This window comes from Girardinichthys multiradiatus, chromosome 2 (genome assembly GCF_021462225.1).
Source record: "Girardinichthys multiradiatus isolate DD_20200921_A chromosome 2, DD_fGirMul_XY1, whole genome shotgun sequence".
Taxonomy (NCBI): Eukaryota; Metazoa; Chordata; class Actinopteri; order Cyprinodontiformes; family Goodeidae; genus Girardinichthys; species Girardinichthys multiradiatus.
The window spans coordinates 43,443,393-43,460,056 of record NC_061795.1 but is presented as its reverse complement, the minus strand read 5'-3'; the positions used below and the strand labels follow the sequence as shown (position 1 = coordinate 43,460,056).

Below are 16,664 nucleotides of genomic sequence, written 5' to 3'. Positions count from 1 at the left end.
TGGATCTTTTAGTTGGTTCGGCTTCAGAGTACCCAGAATTTTATCTGAACTTTGGACTCTTGTTTTCCTCTTTAGTCATGAAAAAAAATCCCCAACCTTCTGTTTTTGTCTATCTACGAGAGTTTAAAGTAAACTTCTTGCCGCTACACTGGGCCCTGAACTTGTATTTTGTTGACTCCGACTTGTTTTAAAACTCTGCAGAAGTGTCCCTTCAGAACCAGATCTAACCGAGATTATCATCTCAAGGAACCCAATGAACTCGTTGTTAATCCTCTGCAGGTGCTCGCTGTGATCAGTGTTCAGCTGGTTACAATGGAAACCCTGACGAGGCAGGTGGCCAGTGTCTCCCGTGCCAGTGCAACAACAACATCGACATGCTGGACCCGGAGTCCTGTGATGCCAGAACCGGCGAGTGTCTGCGATGTCTGTACCACAGCGAAGGCCACTCTTGCCAGGACTGCAAGCTGGGTTACTACGGCAACGCCTTGGTGCAGGACTGCAGGAGTGAGTTACCATGGAAACCCCCTTCACACCTGACAGCATTGATTGCAGACCACTGTAAACCAGTACACAGCAGGACCGTCCGACTGGACCCGTGAAAGCCAACAGGGAACCAATAACATAAACTGATTGAGCATCAGCACGTTAAATGCGTAATCTGAAATTTTGTTTAAAGTTTTGAGGAAATAATTTCTTTATAAAGTTCTAAAAATGTTCAAATCTGCTAAATTAAGAAAAAATATTTGTGTTTCACTAAAATCAGAAATCATAAAATTCCTTTGAAATTAGAAAACATCAGTGACTCAAGCTAGACGTCAGAAAGCCGAAAAGGAAAATTCAAAAACTCTGACGAAAGAATGTTCCAACAAAAATTTTGAAAATTCAGCTAAAATGTTGTGTTTTAATTGCCGATAAATTGTCCATAATTGTGTTTTGTGATCACAGAGTGCGTCTGTAATCAGCTGGGCAGCGACCAGTCCAGCTGTCAATCTCACACCGACTGCCAGTGCGACCGCAGCAGCGGTCAGTGTCGCTGCCGGCCCAACGTGATCGGTCAACACTGCGACCGCTGCGCGCCCGACACCTGGGACATGTCCAGCGGAGCCGGCTGTCAGAGCTGCGACTGCGACCCCAAACACTCTTATGAGACGTCCTGTAATGAGGTGAAATTTTCCTGAAGTCTTCATCGACTTTTCCATTTCACTGATGGAAACTTTCCCTGCAGTCATCAGATTTTATTTAAGCCTAAATTATTTCCTTAAAAATTCTCAATCTTGGATCCAGGTTACAGTCCATCAGCTCATCTTGAGGCTGATGGTGATTTCTGTGAACATCTTGGGTCCTGCATGATTAATAAGAAGCCTTCTGATGAACTTTTATCACATTCACAGCAATGTTTCTTAACACAAACTGTTCCTGCAGAATAAAGTAATAAAATATTAATAGATATGGTTATTTTCCCATAGATCAGTGGCCAGTGTTCCTGCCATCCTGGTTTCGGAGGAAGAACATGTAACGAGTGCCGAGAGCTGTTCTGGGGCCACCCAGAACTCCAGTGTCACGGTACGTTTTAGTGGAAATGGATCACAATCTATTCAGATGATAGAGTCTGGGTTTAAGTCTGTTTCTACTAAATCTAGAGTTATATTTCCAGTGCTGCTGAATTTCACTTACAACCCAAAGCACTAACTTTTAGAGAGAGACAAAAAAATGATGGAAAAAAGAATTTCATACAAGGTAAAGATGAGTTTGCATGTAATAGAGTGAATTAAGTACAAAACAAACAGAGTTCAGGCTTAGGTGGCCATGTTGCACAGAGATCAGTCAATTCACCTTTTGCAGATTATCTCTTAGGGTTCGCTGGGAATATCTAAATGACCCATAGAAGGTATGGGAGGTCTAAAGAGTCTCCAGACCACATTTCTGTAAAAAAATATGTAGAGAAAGCTGAAAATTCAAGTTACCAAGTAGCAGCAGCCAAAAAACAAACTGATTTAGAGTTTCTCTGCTAGTTGGTAAAAATCCCTCGATGACACGCAAACCAGTTAGAACCGTTATGCAATGCATTTTTTCTGATTTATTGTTTATATTCAGTCTCTTTAAAATGAAACTAAATTCAGAAAGGGATAACATACTTATTTCCCTGTCTTAAGGTCATAATTTGAACTTTTTTCCCTAAATCCACAACTAGGAATCCAGAGTTCAGTCATATTTCAAACTCCATGTAAAAAAACAAAACCACACTGCATCGTGGGAAAGTCTCGGCTGCTGCAGTCAGATTACATCCAGATGTTCAATGAGCTTCAAATATTCTTTCTTCATGTAACACTACTCAGAAATACACAAAGAAGCTATGTTAAATCTGTCCTGAAGACCAAAGGGTTGATGGTCAAAAAACAATTTCCTGCTGAGGGGGAAGAATGGGAATTACAAACATGAATATACCTGCAGCAGGAAGACATGAATGTTGTAGGGAAATGTTAGTCCTGCCCCAAAAAGTTCCTAAAATCCTGTCTTTTTCGGAGTTAGCTGTACTTTTTGGATCTTAATGGAAGTTCTGAGTTGATCAGAGAAAAGATCCAGTTTGTTTCTGTTAGTTTCTCAGCTGAAAACAGCCGTTTCTTAATTTGAACCAGATGTTTCTCACACAAGTCTTCAGCAATCCTTTACAGAGGTCTTGTATAGAAGAAACCTGCATGTATGATTGTTGGGTTGTGAACGGATCAAACAGAGGAGTGGAAACATCATAGTGAGAATCACTGATTGAAAAAATGTTCACAGTGATTGTGATTCATTTCTCCTTTTACTGCTAATATGAAAGTACAGACGGTGCTTTCATGGCATCCAGGAGAAAATCATTTCTCTGATGTGGTGCCATCTGTTGTTTTATTAATAACTGACTAGGAACCAGCTGTGGAATAATCAAAGGGCCCCTTGTCTCCTTCTTATTTAATCTCCTGTCCAAAGTGCACCAGTTTTGGGACCCTTTAAAGGCTTTATGTCCCCGGAGAAAGTTCCTGCAGCTGAACTTGTTTTTTAAGAACCAATTGCGAGTTAGGTCAGACTGGGACTCTTGTATAAATCAATTTGTCAATAACTTTAACCAGAGGACAGCAGAGAGACTTCACAGCCAAATGCCTCACTTTTGTTTTTTGAGAACTTCATCCTAAATGCTCGAGTTAAAAGCAACTGGACTTCTCTTGTTTCTTGAAGACATCTGATCCAAAAGGCTTCTTAGGACTTAGGGTTGTCATGTCCTGGATGACTGAGAATCTACACCAGAACTTAAATTTTAATCTCTTGGTAGTTTATGGTCTAGTCAAAGTTTCAGAATTGGGTAATTGTGAGGACACAGATTTACATATTTTAGCTTGTGTCCTTTAAATATAAAAATATAAACCCAAAGGTGTTCATCGGGTTTATGTTCATCAATAGCATCAGTGACCCCACGTTGGGTAGCGGAGGTATGCAATGTCTGACTTTGTTAGCCGTGTTGTTTTGACTTTTATTTTAATTTGATGGTATGTAGGGTCTCATACATCCAGCGCCTTTTTACTCCAAAACAGACTTGAGCACACCCACTCATTAAACCTGGTTAAATACACCAAGTGTTTTCGGAAAAAGTTCTTGTTTTTGTTGCTTGTTGCTGAGAATAGACTAAAAACATTTTCTTAGTCATCAAAATAGAAAACACTCAACCCATAAAGTTAAGAAACTATACATCTTTATTTTATTAAGGCGAACATCTGAGACCTTCATTTAAAATTTGCATGTTTAATGTATTGCTAAGCAGGTAAAAAGAGAAAAATCAATAATAGAGTTTAGCATTTTTAATTAGGGCAAACAAATTATGGCCCCTCTTTACTACTTCCACATCGGTGATTTTGGCCCATGGTGCAAAAACTTTGCGCAACCCTGATTTTAGGTGACATAAACAGGCTTCCTGACTGTAGAAAATTAAAAAACTTAAAACTGGACACACCAGTCTGTTAATAAAGTTAATTTCTCACTACTTCAAGTGTTGCTGGAGTCCTCTCATTACCAGCTTTTTGTCCTGTAGGTGATGTGTCAGAAACTGTTGGAGCTCAATGTTTCAGGATGAGAAATCTGAATAAACGGATGACTGTTGTCTCCTCAGCATGTGACTGCGACCCTCGTGGGATCTTGGAGCCACAATGTAACAAAGTCAGCGGTCACTGCGTCTGCGTGGAGGGCGTAGCGGGACCTCGCTGTGACGTCTGCGCCCGCGGCTTCCATGGAACCTTCCCAGACTGTCATCAGTGCCACCAGTGTTTCTCAGAATGGGACGCCATCATCGGTCAGCTGACCAATCAGACACACCGACTGGTCAACAAGGTCCACGCCATTAAAGCCAGCGGAGTCAGCGGACCATACAGGAAGTCTATAGAGAGCATGGAGAGAAGTGCTGCGGACATCCAGGGCATCTTAGACCAAAACCCGGCCTCACAACCTCTGACTGAAGTCCAACACCTGCTGCAACAGGCCAGGTAGGATTAGATGAACCTGATGTAAACATCTCCAAGCTGAATGTGGACTCTGATCTCTGTTTGTGTCTCAGCGACCTGATGGCAGCTTTGAGTCAGACCATGAACAACACTGAGGAGACTCTGGCTCTGGTGGGTGAGCAGGACTCTGGCATTAAAACTAAACTGGACTCCGTGACGTCTGATGCTCAGAAACTGGAGCAAACAGTTCAGGAGCTCCTGGACCAAGTGGAGTTCATCAAGAACTCTGACATCAGAGGTAAGAAGTTGTACCTCAAAGCTCACTGGAGAAGGGCAGCTTGTGGAGCTGTTAAGGATGGTATTTTTGAACTTAAAGCAGTAAAATTTATGATTAATAAGCAGTGATCAATTTGATGATATATGCTGTTATTAAACTCTGCAGAGGTCTGGTAACGAGACATTCGTTTGATTCAGTTGGAGAAGGGATTCATCTAAAAGCTGCAGGGTTGTAGCTCTGGAGGACTGGAGTTGGGCACCCTACATGCTGTAGAGCAGTGGTGCCCAACCCTGGTCCTCAGAACCCACTGTCCTGCATGTTTTAGGTGTTTCCTGGCTGCCACACACCTGACTTTTATGAATAGGCTGCCAGCACTAAATGGCATGCAGACTGGATCAGATCCATGTGCTGTGCCCCCCTCAGCAGGTGAATCTCTGAACTGTAATCAGTTTGTTGAAACTGAACCACTGCTGATCAACATTACTCAGCCTATTTCTGCGACACCTGACTCTCTGTGCCTCCCTGACTGCCTCATGAACATTTTAAATAATTTTTAGGATTTCCAAGGTTGGTTTCGACTATGAAGAAGCAGCCAATTCAGCAGATTTCAGACTTGGCCTCGAGTCGCAGTTAATAACTTAGCCCGAAAGACTCGAGACTTGACTTGGGCTCTTGACACTCTTATAAAAAATCTTTCTCAGATGTAACAAGAAGAAAAACCAAGCTGGTATGTAATCTACAGACTACATCTCTGGCAACTGATGTGCATATTTCCCTGTGTAAGGATGTGCCTGGTTATTAACTAGTGATATTAATTGTGCACAACAATTGGTTCATGCTTGCTTTATGTTTATAATACTGACCAGACAGCTATATCTCTATCTAAACCCCGTAGTAAATGACTTTGGGTCATTTCAGAGGAAAGTAAACTTTTCTATTGGTGTCTTCTCTTTATATGCAAGTCAGATTTTCTGAGATTCCAGTTGGTTAAAAATATCAAGAAAGCATCCTGTGCAAGTTTTGCATCCAGTGTGACTGAAATTAATAGCCCACATGTTGCTTTGAGGCAAAACCAAACCATTACTGTGTCATCATGGCAGCATTAAACCTTGGTTGTGTGTGTTTAGATATAGTGTTCAAAAACACACCGTTAATCATAATTTTGTTTTGATCTTTGCAATTTACCAAAGACAAATTTGAGGGTGAAAGTACAGAGACGGATATCTGCAGAAAACTATGGGACAGATGGACAGTCTGATTTCTACTCTCTTCTTTCTGAAAGGGGTTTATGAGGCTGCATTTATCCAGTAAAGGACAAGAGAGAATAATAAGATAATTTATTGTCCATTAAATTTAAGGAGGATGAAAAAAGTCTTTGTTTATTGACCTGAGTGGCTTTTTTAAAGTGGCTTTCATCATGTGGTTTCTGGAGTGAGAGCTGTTATAAGCCAATTATCGATGTTTAAAGGAAAGGTTACCGTACCAAGATGATATAATAAAGGAGAGAACATAGTAAAAGCCTGAACTTTACTTCACTGTAGCCAAAATTATATGTATCTTGAATTGTAAAGATCAAAACAAAATGACAAGGAATGACTTTTACACATTGAATTTAATGAGTTGTTCCATGATGGCTTAATGCTGCTGAAAGGCACCAATCAACTAAAGAGGTGTTTTAAGACTTCATTTTATAGTTCTTTAAAATTGCATCTCTTTTAACCTCTGGAAGCTGCTAAATATTTTACACACATTGTTTTTTTGTTTTTTTTAGGGCACTAGTGGCCTTTATTTTGCTAGTTGACCGACAGGAAATAGGGTAGAGAGAGGGGAAGACATGCAGCAAAGGTCAATGAGCTGGGACTTGAACCCATGACGGCTGCATCGAGGACTGTAGTCTCCAAACATAAGTTATGCACTTTACTCTGCTGCGCCCTATTTTACACACATTTATGAAATAAAACAATGTTCCAACTGTAGTTTTTATGGGTTTTTGCACCATTACTTTACAAATGTCGCCTACAAGCAACAAACATTTTGTTTTGTTTCATCTTTTAAGACTGGAAAACATTTTTTTTCCTTATTGGCATCATAGTTTGTTGCATCTAGGGCTAAAATAGAAAACCTTGTCGTTGTCAGGCCGTTCATCACTTTTTAAATCTGAAGGTCAAACTGACTGTGCTGCTGATGATCTGGCCCAGTTCTTCATCCATGGAGACCATGGACATTTATTTTAAGTCAACATGTTAAAGAAAATAATCATGGTTTAAATCCTTATTTTGGTGTGACCCTGTAGATGATCCTCTCAGATCTACTCTATATTTTCACGGTAAGAGGTTTTCCCAACAGATTTCTGTTTCCTGTCTGTTACCAGGGGCAACAGACAGCGTCACCAAGTACTTCCTGCAGTCTCAAGCAGCCGAGGCTCGAGCCAATTCCTCAACCATCAATGCTGGCAGCCCAGTTGAAACTTCAGCTGCCCTACGGCAACTCGCCGAGGACAAACTGAACCAAACCAGAGAGGAGTTTCTGGAGAGACACTCTGAAAATGCTCGGAGGCTGGACAACCTGGCAGGAGAGATGGAGACGTTGGACCTATCAGTGATCAGCTATAAGGTTAGAGGATAAGACCCACAAAAACAGGAAAAAACATTTGCTGATTATAAAGTCTGATTCATACACTTGTTACAAATGAAAGTAGTTTGTTAAAAAGATCAAAGCCATAAAATAGTGTCTATGTACCTACAAATGCATTGGGAACACTGCAGATTGTGTCCTAAAGCAAAACATGAAGAAAAATATATCCAATTTGTTCTCACTCTAGTGAAAGTGGATGTTCAAAACACCAAACTGTGTCTGAATTTATCTTCATTTTGAACTAAAAGATAGCCAGTTTGTGGACCTGCTTCACATCTGTGTTGCAGAAAGTCGATCAAACTTCCAGTACCTGAACAGGTATTCCTGTCCAGGACTATTGCGTTCCACAGTTCTTCTGCGTTTCTTGGGTTTTGCCTCAGAGACAACATGTTATAATGCCATCCAATATGTTTTCTGGTCTGGGAATTGTCCTGGTCGTTCCAGAACATTAATCTTCCTGGTCTGGTACCAAGATGCAGCTCTGCTACTGAGGTGTTTAGGGTTGTTGTCAGGATGAAATACTCAGGAAGTCCTTGTCTTTTGTCAAATGGAGTGTTTTATTTTTTGTTCTGGGTCATGCAGACATGTGGCAGTCCATCATCTGGTCAAGACTCCTGTCGGTCTTCATCCTGCAGTGGTCTGGGCTGTGTAGACCCTGAAAGTCAGGCCTGGTGTGGGGGAGAAGGATGTGATGGTGCAGTGACAGCAGCCAAGAGCATCCTGATGAAGACTCAAGAGGCTGAGCAGGAAATCATCAGTGCCATGGCAGAGGTGGAGAAGCTTTCAAAGATGGTAAGCCTTCGAAGTCCTAGCCTATGGTCTGATGTGAACCGTGAGGACCGTTTTCAGCTGTAATTTCTCCTCAGGTGTTAGAGGTAAAGATGCAGGCTGATGAAGCGAAGCTGAGTGCTCAGAATGTCCTGATGAAGACCAACAGAACCAAACACAAAGTGGACCAGAGCAACAATGAGCTTCGAAGCTTAATCAGACAAATCAAAGATTTCCTCACACGTATGTTTCACCTTCTTTAGAGGAAGATCTCTAGGTTTTTCTGGTATCCAGTGTCCTTCCTCTTCCTTGTCTTGGAACACCAACCTTTTTGATAAATGATGTGTAGAGAAACAAGCCACATTGGGATTTAAACTCTTTTGGCTATTTCAGAGGATGCGGCAGACTTGGAGAGCATCGAACTTGTGGCAAGTGAAGTTCTGGCCATGCAGATGCCGACCACACCGGCTCAGCTGCAGAACCTTACGGACGAGATCCGGCAGAAGGTAGGAGAGTTGGGACACGTGGAGGCAATCTTACAGCAGAGCGCTGACGACATTCAGAGAGCAGAGACTCTGCTGGACCAGGCCCGCCAAGCAAGGTGACCATTTTAAAGCTGTTTCAGGGTACTTGGTTGAACCATAGCACGATCCTTAGTGTACACCTGTTTTGGCTAAAAATTAAATAGATTATTTTTTTTGCTTCCTTCAGTAAGCAGGCGACAGATGTGAAGGACTCTGCAGAGAGAGTGAAACAAGCTCTGGAAGAAGCTCAGAGAGCTCACACAGCTGCCAGCAGTGCCATTCAGCAGGCCACCTCCGACATCAAGACCACGACCAAGCTGCTCTCCTCCGTCAGTACCAGCTGTTACCAATACAGAAGAAATATTTTCCTTACCATACATTGTCTGTTCTGATTTAAGAAAAGGACATGCTGTATGTTCATGCTGTGTTCAGGTAGAGACAGAGACGGCAAACGCGGAGTCCAAGCTGTACAACGCCACCCAGAGGCTGCAGAGGCTCGAGCAAGATGTGAAGCTGCTCACCGATAAATCGGCGAATGTCACTCAGAGAGCCAAACTGACCGATCAAAACGCTGCAGACATCGGAAGGGTTGCAGAGGAGATCCAAAAGGTAGATTCAACTAACTGATAGTTCATATGTTTCTGTAATTCTGCCTCTGTTGATACCATATCTGTGTGTGTGTTTAGGAGTTGGAGTCAGAGGTGAAGCAGAAGTACAGCACAGTGGAACAGCTGATAGGTCAGAAAGCAGGGGGTGTGGCCGATGCTAAGAAGAGGGCGGAGTCACTGCAGAATGAAGCCAAACAGTTGCTGCTGCAGGCCAGTGACAAGCTGCAGCTGCTGAAAGGTGATTTCACTGCTCTCCTCTCTCTACTGCAGTCAGGCGGTTCTCCATGAGCCCAGAACTGAGTAACCCTGAGTATATTTTTAGATTCAGTCAAGCCCCGATACTAATTCACCATGGCAGTTGCTAAAAAAGAAAAAAAGTTTTGATGCCACTAAAGCAGGAAGTCAGTTTTCAAGCTTTTAAGGAAATGCAATTAAAAAGTAAGACGGCATTCGGTTGAATGTGTAGCTTTGAACACATTTAACATTCATCCTTATTTCTAACTGGAGCATGCGGTATGAAACCATAAATTAAACACTGATGGGCTTAATAAAATGTTTTTCACAACATACGGCATGATATGTCATACAGGCTTTGACCCAGCTGAAGATTAATTCATGTTACACGTGATTACAGAAAATCTTATTTAATCGGTTGTATTTAAACCTCAGCTGAATAGTCCCCTCTCCTGACATCCTGCTTAATCCATTCATTATTTTAAACAATTTCAACATTTTTATTTAACCTAGTACTAGGTTAGGAGTTTAGATTTCTGGTTTTATATTTCGAGCTTTACTTCCTGTTACTCAACCCATTGGGTTCTGACTCATTTTCCTTTTATTTCCCTTGTTTTTCATTTATTAAGAGTTACCCCCAAACACAACAGATGTCTCACAGTAAAAAAAACAACTTTTGTTTCAGATCTGGAAAAGTCATATGATGACAATCAGCGAGCTCTTGAGGTGAAAGCTGAACAGTTGGTTGAGCTGGAGGCAGCTGTGAAGGAGCTTCTGCAGGAAATCAGCCACAAGGTCACCGTCTACAGCACCTGTTTGTTTTAGACTCACCGCATCGTACTGAGCCACAATTAGAGGAGCATAACCACTTTTTGAAGTACTCTGGATCTGTTTTATTTGGCTCTGATTTGTTTTTTGGGGGTCTGCTGTCAGAAAGGTGATGTGATTATACATGCTTAAAGTACAATTACAATTACAAAAATCAAAAGAAATTGTTTCATTAAAAACGTTTTGTTTTTTTTTTTTTTTTTTTTTTACAATGGTACAACACCTATTTAATTTTAGGTTTCATCTTGAACACATTAACTTTAATACAAATTTTCCAGTGAGGCATTTTTCTAAAGTTATTACCTAGAAATTGTAATTGGCGGATTTCATTAACTTTGTTGTAAGGGGGGCCTGTCTGAATGTTCCAGTGGAAAAAGAAAACAGCGTCTCAAAAAGTGAATGTTTTAACCATTTGACTGCAGCCTGTTCTGTTAGGGTTTTCATGTTTTAACAAACCGTATCTTTGAGATTCAAAATAATTTGAATAAAATATTTTCATTAAGAAAATCCCTCTGATGCAGTTGATCACTGAAGCCTTTCTACTCTGGTTTACTAGTTGCTTTAACAGTCTTTTTTGTGGCAAATTCCAGGAAAGATCCTCTTAAAGAGGTTTGAGATTTCTACGCGGATTGAGACGCTAAAGTCCGTCTTGCTTCTAGCATGTTTATTAGTTTCTGTATATATCAGAATTTGTAGTATATATGTTGCTATATTTATAATTTATCTGATTTGTCCTTTTTTATCAGTCACTCAGAATATGATTATTTCTTGATAAACATTTACAAAGGAGGCTTAGTGCGTGAGCCATGACTGAGAAAACATTGTTATATTATTCACTCCAGTGATTCTTGCTTTTGGTCCCTCTACTAGTCGTTGAGCATCATAATTACATTACCATAGTGTGGGTAACTTAGTTCTTGAGAAAAGGGAAATAGTATAAATATATTCAGTCTTAAATTTTGGAGATAAGAGTGAAGAGTTCGGGGGTCCGGGAGGAGCTCGGAGTGGAGCCGCTGCTCCTCCACATCGAGAGGAGTCAGCTGAGGCGGCTCCCTGGATGCCTCCCTTTGGAGGTATTCCAGGCACATACCATGGGGGAGGGGGTCCAGGAGACGGCTCAGGACACACCGGAGGGACTACGTCTCTCGGGTGACCTGGGAACGCCTGTCTGGGCATCCCTTCTTGGCCTGCTGTCCCTGCAACCCAGATAAGTGGAATACGAGGAGTACGAGTCTAGTATCTCATATTCCATGCATAAAAGTCAAATAAATAGGTTTGTGGTGTGCCGTGAACATTTTGACTGTTTAAATGAACATCTGTATATAAATATATCTGTAACATACCTATAAACAATGCAGAAAAATATGCGGCCTCCTATCCGATATTCTATTAGAAAATTTTTGTTCTGTCAACACTGACAGGTTAAAGTCCACAAATACAGTAAAACCTCTTTAATAATAAGTAAATGCATAAATAATTCTATATTCTCAAATTCTCTATTTCATTTATATATTTTTATTATTTGAAAAGATAAAGTGAGAATAAAAATTAAACGTTTAACCCCATATTTTATGAAATTTGCAAAAAACGATTGTATATTACTGTAAACACTAATAAATTAGAGTAAAAAAAAAAATTCATAAAACCTCTCCAGTACACATTCATAAATGCATAAAAATATTAGAATCTTTGTGCTCAAATGTTATTGGTTATCTGATAAATACATAAAAATAAAAATGCATAAAATTACGTACCTCAAATAGCATACTTGTGTTTAGACAAACACTAATGGGATCAAGTCAAAAAATAAAATCCTGCATTGATTAGTTAAATAATTTAAACCGTTAAAAGCTTTCTTCAAGCTGGCAGCAGAGTTCTGAGGATTTCTGTTTCTAGCAGCGCAGCTGGAACATTTATCCAAAGGTTTGAGACACTACAGACCATCTAATCCATCCTGAATGCTTCCCATCTGAAGTGGACGTTTGGTGCACCAGAAATAATCACAGAAAGATCAGTTTTAGTTGCTAAACTGCGGGGAAACGGTGGGGAAAGGCGAGCCGCCGCCATCTTGATCAGGAGACGACCGGTTAGCATACAGGCGGACAGACGTTGGTGCTGAAAACACATATCTGAAGAAACAAAAATGGACCTGGACCTCCTGTGTGCCAAGAAAAACTGCGGCAAAAACAGAAGAGGTGAGACTCTACTTTTCACAAAGTTCATAAATCATAAAACTTGATAAAGTAAATAAAACAAAATCCTTTCTAGTTGCTGAAAGGCATTAGCTAGCTGAAGTCGAACTAATTAGCTAGCTAGCTAAGTGCGATAGTTGACCTTTAAACACCGAACTGAAAAAGTTATCTAAAGAGTTATTAAAATAAGTTAAATTAAACAGTGAAGTAAATAACTTGTGAACTGTGACTGGTGTAACTGCTGTACTGTTACACTAGTGACTACGTTGATATTTTTTAAATTTCCAATAGTTTTAATAGCTTGAGGTAAATTTAATTGTCAGTGAATTAGGAGTGTATTAGAAATAACTAGTCTAACCCTTACACTAACGGCTTGAGCGGCTTTTAAAGTTCAAGTATTAACTGTATTCACCCTCTTCACTGATTTCTATAAATTTTTTAAATATTGCATTGGAAAAAAAAAAAACAATTTACCAAAGTCTGTATGTTCAGCCGTCATTCAATAAATATCTACAGCTGAAACCATATTTACATCCACTGTATGAAAAACAAAAACCTATTTTAATGAGCGAAATGTTTTTCTGATTATTTTTACTTCAGTTTCTTAAAATGTTGAAGTTTACATAAATTTCTTTAGTATTTGGTAAAATTTCCTTTTAAACAGTATGACTTCGCTCAAATGTTACATTAGCAGTTATCTAACAAGGGAAATCTTGCCAGTTCGGAGCATTTAATTGGGTTTAATGGTGGGCCATGATATTAAAATTTAACTGTAGGAATACAAGCTTCTTTGGACTTAAGTCCTTAGTAACTATGTGCATGTATCCAAAAATGCGTTGTGATTCAAAATACATTTTAATATAGTTTCATACCTGATAGTAAATACATTGTTTTTTTTTCATTCATGATGTACCAGTTAATCACACAATATTCCTTTCTGTGATATTTAAGCCACAGAACTGCTTGAGCCTTTGTAAATCTTTCAAAAGTCAGCAGCAGCTTCTGTATTATTCTCCGCTCTTACCAGCTGCTCTGCAGGGCCTAAAAAGGAAGAAGTGGTACGAGAAACATCTGACGTATGTTGACCATGCTATTGAGACCACAAGATTCGCTTGCAAAAACAAGTAAGGAGGAGCAATATGGTCTATAAATTAATCGAAATAAAGTGAAATTAGAATAACAGCATAGAACATGGGTTTTTCAGTTCAGATTATAATATTGTGTTTGGATGCTGATTAAATGCTTGTACATCAGTCTCCATGTACAGATGTTATTAGTCATGTTGAAAAGGTAATAAAAAGTCTAGGTTTATTGTATAAATAATCTGATCATTTTTAGGTTTTGAAAGTACTTAAATCTAACTTCAAGTTTAAAAAGTACACCATGGATTCTTGTATTCCATTGATTATAAGCTAAGAATAAGTCAAATTCAGTTAGATTCAAAAATAATTTCTTTCCAAAGGGAAATTAAATAAAAGAGTTTGTGAACAATTTTTAGTACACCCCAAAAGCCCTGGAAACATATGACATGTGTAAACATGTTGGTTTTTGTTTACCATGACTGTATGTCTTCATTATAGTGTAACATAAAAAATATGACTTGAATTTAAAGATTTTTCATTCTTTGCAGGGAAATGATCAAAGTGAATGACCTGATTAAGGGAATCACACTGGAAGCTGATGGGACTGAGGACATGTCAGGAAAACCCTACATGTCTGTGAACCAGGAGGGGGAATTTAAAGAGGTATCTTAGGCCCGGTTTACACAACATTATTTTTTAGTGAAGATGGAAAAGTTTTGTTGTGTTTCTACTGTGTGTTTACATGACAACAGCGCACGTTTTCTCTGAAAATGTCACAATTTAAGAGAAATGGTTTGAAACTGTCCTGGTCGTTGTCGTGTAGACGGGAAAAATTGAATCTTTCTGACGGTGAAGCCCGGGTTTATGCGCAGTAGGACTGAAATCAGTAGAAAATAATGTGCACAACATGACAGCTGCCAACCAGTTGAAAAACCCACAGACGAAGATGATACCAACAATAAGAATGGTTATTGCAGAGTACTTACTTGTGCTGCTGACTCTTTTGATCTAACAACTATTCTACAACAAAGTTCTCATTTCCTCGCGTTTTGTAAGCAGGAAGTGTTTCCTCATGTTGACTTTACTGGTGGCATAGCGGGGGAATTACACCATTTTCTTGTCTGCTGTAGCCATTTGAAGGGTGATTGTAATAAAAACGTTGTCGTGTAGATGTGTTAACGGAAACGGAAAAAAATCCAGTTTTCAATGTATCGTTTTCATGTAAACAAGGTCTTAGAATGACTTGTACTTTATTGGAAATTTGAGTAGTTTGTGGGGATTTCTCTGATCCATGTCAGATCGTGACATCTCTAGGGATGTGTTTATTTATGCTGGAAACTGTTTTTATTTTGTAGTATGCGAGTGACTGTAAAAGATTAACAGTGCTGTGGAAAAGTCCATGATTTCTTTTTATTTTGCATTTAGTGACTCTGACTTTTGTGTAATCCAGTAAAGTCCTCTTGATCAATATTTTAGCAAGTTTTCTAGATGGAATAGAAAGTTTTATTTGACTTCAGATGCTTTTCTACTTTTTAGTCATCTACCTGCACCATATGCAACAAGACTAAAGATAAGTGAAAAGCAGCGAAAGTCCAAAGAAAAAACTTGATTGAACTATCGATTGACAGAATTTTCCCCTACATGTGTTGCTTCTTGAATAATCCCAAAAAGACTTTCTGGAGAACAATCCTCATTAACTGTTCAAAGCTTGGGATGATCTGTGTCTTTTCTTTTTCAGGATGAGCGGCTGGCTGAGCTGGAGGGACTGAAGAAGAGTCTGAATGAGAGCCTCCTGGAGGCCAGCAGAGTAGAGGACAGAGTCCATCCTTCCCTAGCGTTGTCCTCTGCTTCACCCTCTAGTCCTGGTAAGGAACATATCCACATATCTGCGGCTCGTGTTTTTACCAGCCACATTTAGGTTGTGATAAGGTACACTTGAATTTTTACTATATTGCTATTTTTTTAACTAAAGGCATTATGGAGGAAGATGAGGTTGAAAATGACTTGGAGTACCTTCGACGTTGGGCGAATGAATCGTTGTAAGCCAAACATCAGACCCACCTCACCAAAACAAAGAGGATGGAATAAACAAACAGCTGTTACATGTTATTGTTCATGAGCCTTTTATATCATCCTGGAGATTTGAACAGTGTGTCTCTAAGTTGAAGTGAACCAAACCCTTAATCTGATGTGTATTTTTAGAGAAAGTATTTTAGCTCCTTAATACACCATAATCTCTGTAACTCGTTGTCTACACCTCCACTGATGCAACTAAATGCATATATTGCTTCATTATAAACCCATGTTCAGTGTTAATGCTCATCTGGTTGTTGGCTTTCTTACCTAAAGAGTCATTGTTTCAGATATTTTGTCAAACAAATAAAAGCCATAACTTGACAACTATTAGACTATACTGTAGAAGGACAATTTTCAAAAGGAGAAAAATATAATATTTTAGAAATATGTGTGTATTTTAAAATTGATCCAGGAGCGAGTTACCCCAAGTTTGCAGACTTTATATGTTTTCCATTATCTCTGTACAAGTGAATGTGAGCTTTTGTGAGAAGAACTACATCAGTATCAGACCAGTAAAGACAACAGACTAAACTGGAAGTCTAGTATTAAATTATCAAAGACCAAATCAGTCTAGAATAAAGCAGTTAGATGTTAGAATCTATATTCTGTTCCGTTAATCAGTTTGACAATATTTAATATACTGCACTGAAGTCAGAGGCAAGAATTATAAAACATCTTTATGTCTTTTTGTTATAGGGAAATAGGGCTCATTCAACCTTTTTGTTCCTAAGACCAAGACTGTGACATATTCTGATGAGTTTGTGGTTTAATTTTATACAATTCATTTAACAATGATGTGAAAAATATTTGCTCCTGCACCTAAGGTGCAGCTATGATCATGAAACCAATTTTATTATTGAAGAAAGAAAACCTGAGAGAATACAAAAGGCATTTTTTGAGACTGGAGGGATTTGAGCTTTAAAAGACTAAGGTCTCGGCCCTGCATCTCAAAACTGATTTAAATCCAGTCCTTGA

The 16,664-nt window shown here is 39.3% G+C and overlaps 2 protein-coding genes across 2 annotated transcripts in view; both read left to right on the top strand.

Annotated features, from left to right (window-relative positions):
- The window catches only part of lamb1a (laminin, beta 1a), a 32,713-nt gene extending 21,867 nt beyond the window's left edge, over positions 1–10,846 (top strand). The window contains exons 21-33 of the mRNA XM_047346866.1: positions 280–504; positions 946–1,163; positions 1,467–1,563; positions 4,139–4,508; positions 4,580–4,764; positions 7,115–7,356; positions 7,960–8,169; positions 8,244–8,388; positions 8,539–8,746; positions 8,857–8,998; positions 9,102–9,278; positions 9,356–9,515; positions 10,197–10,846. Of these exons, the coding sequence (XP_047202822.1) occupies positions 280–504; positions 946–1,163; positions 1,467–1,563; positions 4,139–4,508; positions 4,580–4,764; positions 7,115–7,356; positions 7,960–8,169; positions 8,244–8,388; positions 8,539–8,746; positions 8,857–8,998; positions 9,102–9,278; positions 9,356–9,515; positions 10,197–10,336 (2,519 nt within the window). The 3' untranslated portion in view covers positions 10,337–10,846. The remainder of the gene's footprint in view (positions 1–279; positions 505–945; positions 1,164–1,466; positions 1,564–4,138; positions 4,509–4,579; positions 4,765–7,114; positions 7,357–7,959; positions 8,170–8,243; positions 8,389–8,538; positions 8,747–8,856; positions 8,999–9,101; positions 9,279–9,355; positions 9,516–10,196) is intronic.
- Positions 10,847–12,165: 1,319 nt separating this feature from the next.
- Positions 12,166–15,719, top strand: LOC124856459 (charged multivesicular body protein 4c-like). Its single transcript, XM_047346879.1, has 5 exons — positions 12,166–12,534; positions 13,559–13,655; positions 14,162–14,276; positions 15,352–15,478; positions 15,586–15,719. The coding sequence occupies exons 1-5, from the start codon at positions 12,483–12,485 to the stop codon at positions 15,654–15,656; spliced, it is 462 nt and encodes a 153-aa protein (XP_047202835.1). The 5' UTR covers positions 12,166–12,482; the 3' UTR covers positions 15,657–15,719.
- Positions 15,720–16,664: the final 945 nt, after the last annotated feature.